The sequence below is a fragment of the Morone saxatilis genome, unplaced genomic scaffold (assembly GCF_004916995.1).
Source record: "Morone saxatilis isolate NCDOM2014 unplaced genomic scaffold, NCSU_SB_2.0 Contig22, whole genome shotgun sequence".
Taxonomy (NCBI): Eukaryota; Metazoa; Chordata; class Actinopteri; family Moronidae; genus Morone; species Morone saxatilis.
In genome coordinates this window covers 13,813,107-13,820,786 of record NW_023339785.1, presented here as the reverse complement: position 1 = coordinate 13,820,786, position 7,680 = coordinate 13,813,107, and the positions used below count along the sequence as shown (strand labels likewise).

The window sequence follows — 7,680 nt, the reverse complement described above, 5'->3', positions numbered from 1 at the left end:
CTCTTGTGTCTCTGTGATCGCTTCATCTGTCTGTGAGATGGGGCTTGTCTCAGTCGCTGTTTCTGAGACCTCTGTGACTGTGTCCACCTGCGTCTGTTGCACATTTTCAATTTCTAAGCTCTCCTCTTGTTTCATGTCAGCCTGAATCATCTGTTCCTCACTTGGGTCCACACTTTCTTCCGTCTCCACCTCTGTGTTTGTATCTGCTTCAGCATCTTTCTGTGTCTCAGTCTGATTTTTCTCCACTGCAGCTGTGGGTTCACTTTCTGCCTCTTGTATTTCTGTCTCTTTATTTTTGTCTTTGACCTCAATGTCCTGGTCTTTGCTTTTGTGACTCTGCTGTTCCAGGACTTGTGACGGGCTGGAAGAGCCCAGCTCCTCGCCCTGCTGAAGAATATTTTCCACAGTCTGGTCTTTGGCTGGACCTTGGTTTGGTTCTATCTCCACATTGGTTTCTTCTGTCTGTTCTGAAAGCATTTTGCTTTCCTCTGTCTCTGTCTCTTTGAGTTGGCTTTCTTCCTTTTCTGTGATTCTTGTTTCTACTTGTTCTTTTACTAAAACTGTTTCTTCTACATGCTCGGTTGGTATGTTTTGGATTGTGTCCATCTTTGTAGGTTCTTTCTGTTCACTTTCTCCTGTTTGTTTCGGCTTACTCTGTTCTTCATGTTCTTCTGAAACCGTGTCCTCCTCCTCCTGGACGCCCTGTACCTTCTTAAAACGTACATCAGCCCAGTTGCTCCAGTCCTCCTTTGCTCCCATCGAGAGATGCCTTACAACTCTGCCGCCGCCCTCCCATTCACCCGCGTTTACCTTTCCCCCTTTCCTCCACTTGTGAAGGATGGAGGGAGACAGCGAGAGAGTGGAGGCAGAGCGAGCAAGAGGGACGGACAGGTTCCCTTTCTCTCTCTCTTTCCTGTTCCGTTCTTCCTCGTTCTGTCGAGCCCTCGCCCACGCCATCCGGTATCCATAGCAGCGACCTCTGGGGTCAAAGGTGGATGAGGGTCTGTCTTTCCTCCACTTTTCTAACTCCTTCTCCGTCTGCTTATCCAGATCTCTGGCTGACAGCGGCACCGAGCACACCTAAGAAAGAAGGAAAACATTAGTTTATATCTAAACTATAGTTTCTGACTACCAGTTCCTTCAGTGTGGAACATTTTTTTAAAATCTTTGTTTTAAAGGTTTTGCTTTTGCAGTCAGTGCTCTGATTTTTCAAAGGTGGTCACTTCATGCATGAATTTTCAGCCAAAACAGACGTCTTAAAAGTGGTATGGATGAAATCATCTGCTGAAGTCACTGATAGCTAGTAAACCAGATTTTCAGTGGCTGCTCTCCTCAACACCAGCCCTTCTCTGAGTCCTTCTTACCTCTGCTATGAAGGAGTCATCTTCCTCTTGGACCTGCTCCCTGACTCCCCTCAGCCTCTCTAGAGTCTCCATCTGACCCTGACACTGCTTCCTCTGCTCAGCTCGGCCCAGCACCCGACGCACCAGCACCACCGCCACCTGGAGCAGCACCCGCACTCCTGCACAGAGGAGAGGAGAGGTAAGAGTGGACATAAATCAGAGTATAACAAATAAAGCAATATGGAAGTAACCAATTTCATTCTAATCAGATGAAAGGAATTTTAAACTGTTGTAACTTACAATGTATTTTCCTTATACCAAAATATACAATACAACATTTTATCTAAGCAGTTACATATTTGGTTGCCTCTCTTTCAGGAAATCATTTCATTTGTATGAGGCACAGCAGTCCATATGAGAACGTACCATAGCAGAAAAAGAGGTCCCAGACTCGGAGCAGTGTGTTGAAGGGCAGGTGACGTGTGAAGAGACACATCAGCCAGTCAGTGGCGAACATGAGGGGCTCCACCCCGTGGTGCTGTAGATGTTTGTGTGCAGCTGGGCACGTCCTTTTTAACACCCAGGTCAGCATGGCCGCGTCAAACAGGACTCCCTCCTGCAGGAGTACACACGCTTAGTTCAGGAAATCAGATCCAGGTAATAGTTTGTTTTATGGTTCTCTAATTTCCAAATAATAGGAAGTTTCCCTGAATATCGATATACCATACAGCTATCTGATACTCATCATAGGGAAATAGGCTCTTCCTTAAAAGAAGAATTGTATACCCTTTTTTTAATGTTCTGTTGACCTGACTGACTCTGGTTGCACTAGAAATAACTGGAACATTGTCTCAATTTTTTTAGAATAAATAAAAAATTACATTCATAAAAACCACATATCCACACTGTGCACAGAGTTTCTGTGATTATTTGATTAATTGTTGTCTTAATGAATCTCTAAGTGTTTACTGAATTGGAAGTTAATGCATAGCATAAATGAAGAAAAATCAGCTTCTAATTTAATTTAGTGAGCTACAGTTCATGTAAATTGTCTTTATATGACAGGGTAAACAGGTTAATATAAGTGTAGTGTCGGCCACATAGTGCATGTCCTCACCAACAGTGGGCTGTAGTATCCAGGCAGGTACTGCTCACTTATCTGCACCAGACACCAGAAGGCCTCCTGACAAGGTCACATGAGTTTAGATGGTACATACATTCACAATAAGTCAACATTTATAAGTTATCCCTTCTATTATTAGGCTAGTTATGCATCTGAAGTGCTAAAATCTAGATTGATGAAATGTTTGCAGATTCTTTATTGGGCAGAAGGGTAAACAGTGTTATTGATCGCTACCTCAGCTGGCATGTTCATCAGCAGCACTGCAGCCACGGGCCCCTGTGCCTGGCAGTAACCCTCTTCTGGTTGGTACTGAGTGTAGGCTTTCAACACCCGGAACAAACCACGCTGCCTACACACAAACAAACATGCACGCACACCACAATCATCAGTGACACAAACCACAAGTTAAAACGTCCTGATAACACTTCGATAAAAATCACCTGTGCAACAGAAAACAAAGAAAGGAAGAATATAAAGATGCAGTGGTAGCAGCTGAAGGCTAAAAAGACTGTGGGATTATTTTGTAGCCATGAGCTTGTCAACAGAAACAAAGAGAGATAGAAATGTTTCCTACCCATGTCCATCCTTGGAAAGGAACATTTCGTGGAAAGGGAACTGTCGGTCCAGGTCTCTCTCAATCACATCCACCCAGCTCTGCAGAGCAGGCTGTGAGTCCAGAGACTAACACACAGATAAAAGATAGTTGAAGTCAAAACAATGCATGTATTGTAAGTACAAGGAGCCTTATTTAGGCTTAGTGCTGCGACAATTATTTTAAATTATCTATTGTTTAGTAAATAGAGTTTAGTATAAGACGTCAGTTAATAGTGATAATTGTGTAGTACAAGATCCCACAGCCCGAGATACTGTGTTCAAACAGTCCAAAACCAAAAGATTCTCCATTTACACTTATATTAAACAGATAATAGCAAGTGACTAATTAATTAATCAACTACTGATTTCACCATTAGCTAGTCAGAAGTCAGAAAATAGCTCCTAGAGCCCGAGGTGATGTGATCTGTGGTGATGCTTGTTTTGACATTGCAAGGATATTCAGTTTAGTGAGATATAAAACTGAGAATAGCAGGACAGCTTCACATTTGAGAAGCAGGAACCAGTAAAATGTTTGCCATATTTTCTTGATAACATTAACAAATATATTACCATCTAATCAAAGAATTGACTTATCGTTAAAGCACTAGTCACACTGCATCCTTTGCATTGAGACGACAGCACATTGTTACTCTGTGTTTAGTTTTCTTGCCTGGTAGAGGTTTTCGTTTTGTTTCATCCTGTCGGTAGCGCCACACAGCAGCGGCCAGCACTTAGCTCTGAGCGAGGCCGGGATGCCTTTCTGACACTGCACTTTGACCTGAAGGGATGTCAGCAACAGAGACACAGGCTCAGCTCAAAGTAGTTCAGTATGAATGCTAATGATTACTAACAGTTCAGTTTTGGAGTTTATTTACACTACATGTAATGACTTAAAGGTATGTAAGATGGGACACACCTTACTGGTCTTCTTCAACAAGATGCGATCCCATTGGACAATGATGTTTATCCATTTGGCCTCCCTCTGCCTGACCAACTCAGGGGGTGGGCCCACACTCCTGACACAAAAACAGCAAACAAAACACCAAGTAAGTATTTTAAACATGAAATAACCTTCATCTCATCCATTGAGACCTTTGTGTCAGTGTGCAGAGTTTGTGCATGCACTTTTGTGTGTTAGGGTTAGGGCTCTGAAAATCAAGACAGGAAACAGGAAAACCACACGGTAGCAGTTTTAAGTCTCCATGGCAACAGGTCAGGATGTTATCAATGGGGAAAGTGTGAAGACGGCAGGTAGCAGTTTGTTCAGCTGGTCTCATCCTGAATGTACACTGCTTTGTCTAGTCCACCAGCAGGATCTTTTATTTCATTGTTGATTAAATATAATTTAAATATGTTGTTGTTAGTATTATCTACATTTATGTTCCTACAGAATTATTATATCAACAGTAATGCAGCAACATTAATGCAACACCCCGCCTCTGTCCTGCTGAATAAAGTCATCACGGGTGGCAATGCTTTGCAAAACAGAGGAGTAGTTTTGAAGCTGACAAAATAAATACGACCACTTATAAATATTTCTGTGTTTAACTGTGAGTTTTATTCACTGGTTTATTGACCATTCATGTGGCTGTCTCCTCATTTGACCTCTCTCATTGCAACCGTAAGGTTGGAGCTTTACTTGCTGCGTAGACAAGGCTTTCTTTCACTCTAGCAGAAACCTTTTGCTCTTGGGTGGGCCGTGCTGTACTTAGTAGTGTATTTTTATTGTCAAATAAATGGTTTGGAAGCTATTGCTCTCTCATTAAGACCTGTTTGCTAATTGTTTTTTGACTGCAGTTGAGTGTTATTTGCCCAGTCGGCTCCGTGTCACAAAAGCATTGGATTAAAATACAGGTCTTTAGATACGTGGTTTTATAAAAACATGGTCTGGCTCTTCACTGTACACTGTATTCTGTATATAAACATTCAATAGCTAACCTTCAGCATTAAGGGAAAGAAATTGTTTGGTATCATCTCTTCTGACACTGACAAAAACATCTGTAATTATTTCACTCCTAGGTGTTTCAAGGTCTAAAAGCTCAACTATACGTTTCCTACTATATGTAGGGGGTTTCGAGGAGGTCTGAAAGCAGAAGCAGAAGTGATAATAAAATATACATAACAGTGGTTCCCAAGCCACTGGAGGTCTAAACTGTTTTAGGGGTCACCAGATGCTGTAGTTAAACTAAATAATTGAGATTTTTCTCTACTTTTTGGACATTTTTACCTTCAAATGAAACAATACAAACAGGAAAATCCATCCAAGCCATAAACATAGACATACAAGATTATTTATGCACTAATAGGTAGCATTAATTGTTAAATCATCCGATAAGAGAAGTAGGAAGACACATATACAGGTTTATTGTATAATTAGTATTTATATTGTTATATTAACAATGTATAAAAATCTTACCAGTCAGCTATGATTCAATTTAATCACATTTAAATAGAGTAACATAGACTTAAGGAAAATAAATGACTGAGACCTTGAGGTGCATTTCTTTTACTATATTTAATTTTCTCATTTAATAGAAACCTTTCTAGAGTTTTTATCTACCTTGAGATGCAGTTTAGTAAAATCAACAACCACTTCAGCCTTCGTTTGTCTCTCTACCCTTTGACCTTTTTCAATAAAATAAAAAGTCTCTTTGAAAAGCGAATTGAAAACAGAGAACCAGAAAACCTGGTTTTGATTACAGTGCCAAGCTCAGTGACGATACAGTGACAGAACACAACCACAAATGTGGAACTGCTCACCCTGCTGTGGATCCATTGGTCACAATGAAACCAAACCGGTCTGTCTCAGGTTCCAGACCAGCCTCTGATCCTGCATCCGATCCAGAGCTGTCCTCGTCACAGAGGTTCTTCTGGGCTGGACTCGATGGACTCAACATCTTGCTGAAAGAGGAGGCTCCTCGTTATGACTTTATCATCATGATTAGTTGATTCATCAGAGGCTTGTGACCTTACAACGCCTCCCACATGTGGATGTATCAATGTTCGAAACCTTAACCCCACCAAAAACAGTTCTCTCACTGGAGCCTGTTTAGGTTGTTATTGTTAGTACACAAAGTAGAGGCCTTGATGCTGAACAAGAGTGTCCTGCTACACTTAATAACATCCTAAAAGTACATTCTTCACTACCCGTCTTCAGTTCAAGCCAAGGTTATGACATCTGCTGGCTCAGTTTGTTTTTTATTCTTTTTTTCCATCAGTGTAAAGTAGTTTAAAACCCCTTCCTTCCCTCCTTCCATAAACATCACATCACAAGAGCACAGTTGTTGAATCCCTTCAAATATGCTTTTAAATGTAATTACCTTTTTAAATTTCCGTCATATTTGCTCACTCCGTTGCTGAAGAGGTGAAGTGTGAGATCTTCCAGTGATGAGAGGAAGACAAACTTCCTCTCTCGCCCAATTGCTCTCTCTCTCTCTCTCTCTGCCTCCCTCTCTCAGTATTACAAATACATTGTCCCTTAAATCAACTTCCCTTAAAGCAATAAAGTTGACTATTTATGGAAAATATTCTTTTTTAGCTGCCAAGTGATACACAGTTGTAACATGACATCAGGGTGTGTGATAAATGTATAATATGCTCCGCTTATGAGTATTACTTCCTCGTCAGGGCATTATAAATGCTGCTTTCACTTGCTGTAGGAAATACTACATTTGCACGCGCCTGGGGGTAATTTAAACTCAGAATAGGAAATTAACGAGGGGTACTTGAATGTAACATAAATACAATTGCGCAGTTCACGGACCTTCTGTCTGCGTGTTGTTACTCATCAAACATTGTGACAGAGGTAAGTCTAGTAGAGTATTATTATAAAGGCGAACTGGTTATTGTGACGATTGTTTTAGGCCTCAGGAATAGGGTCCGTGTTGCGTTCAATGAATTATTCTACTAAATTACCTTAAATTAACGCACTGTAAAGTTGGTGAGCGACTTAGTTATTGTATATTATGAAGTCAGGGCTCACAGTTTGCTATTACGAACATGTATCGTCCAAATAAATCAAAGTAATTGACCAAATAAACGTTTTAAGGAAACTGCGTGGTCATGTTACCTGTTATGTTAACCTGAGCCTAATTTTGATAACGGTGATTTTAATTTGTAATGAGGCGTTCAGGTTATATCGTAAAAACAATTAATTAAAGCAAAAGATTGCCCATGTGCCTACAAACTAATTGCAAACATTTTTATGGGTAAAAAAAACCCAAAAAACACCATCGTCAGCATCATTTTATTAGTATCTATATATTATTTATTAACATTTTACAGTCAAGTCGACCAGTGTTTGCCTCTATTTGGTGTAAATTGTGAACACGTTACAACATTTTGACACGATACAAAATACCTTATTTAAGCTACTCTTCCGTTTAAATGGCGCGTTAGCTCGTCTAGCAAACGGGAGGTAGCAATCTTATTATAAATAATCCTTGAATGCTCCCAAATCGTATAAACTGGACGTGTTCCCGTTCTTCCCATTCTGCCGGCATGCCGTGAACGTGTCAAACCGTTGACGTAAGAGCAGGGATTGAGGGCGCGAGATTACCGGACGCTTGTTCTCATTCAGCTGGCAGTCTCCACCCCTCCCTCCCTCCCTCACTTACCCCT

General features: G+C 40.9%; 2 protein-coding genes across 2 annotated transcripts in view; one reads left to right on the top strand and one right to left on the bottom strand.

Moving 5' to 3' along the window:
• tbc1d10c (TBC1 domain family, member 10C) overlaps positions 1-6,664 on the bottom strand; it is an 8,430-nt gene extending 1,766 nt beyond the window's left edge. Inside the window, exons 1-10 of the mRNA XM_035669805.1 lie at positions 6,381-6,664; positions 5,821-5,961; positions 3,977-4,076; positions 3,731-3,838; positions 3,041-3,147; positions 2,701-2,815; positions 2,461-2,526; positions 1,770-1,959; positions 1,365-1,522; positions 6-1,080 (exon numbers count right to left, since the gene is read on the bottom strand). Coding sequence (XP_035525698.1) covers positions 6-1,080; positions 1,365-1,522; positions 1,770-1,959; positions 2,461-2,526; positions 2,701-2,815; positions 3,041-3,147; positions 3,731-3,838; positions 3,977-4,076; positions 5,821-5,957 — 2,056 coding nt within the window. The 5' untranslated portion in view covers positions 5,958-5,961; positions 6,381-6,664. The remainder of the gene's footprint in view (positions 1-5; positions 1,081-1,364; positions 1,523-1,769; positions 1,960-2,460; positions 2,527-2,700; positions 2,816-3,040; positions 3,148-3,730; positions 3,839-3,976; positions 4,077-5,820; positions 5,962-6,380) is intronic.
• A 141-nt stretch (positions 6,665-6,805) lies between these two features.
• The window catches only part of ndufs8b (NADH:ubiquinone oxidoreductase core subunit S8b), a 4,086-nt gene continuing 3,211 nt past the window's right edge, over positions 6,806-7,680 (top strand). Inside the window, exon 1 of the mRNA XM_035669358.1 lies at positions 6,806-6,865. The gene's annotated coding sequence lies outside the window, so the exon portion shown is untranslated. The remainder of the gene's footprint in view (positions 6,866-7,680) is intronic.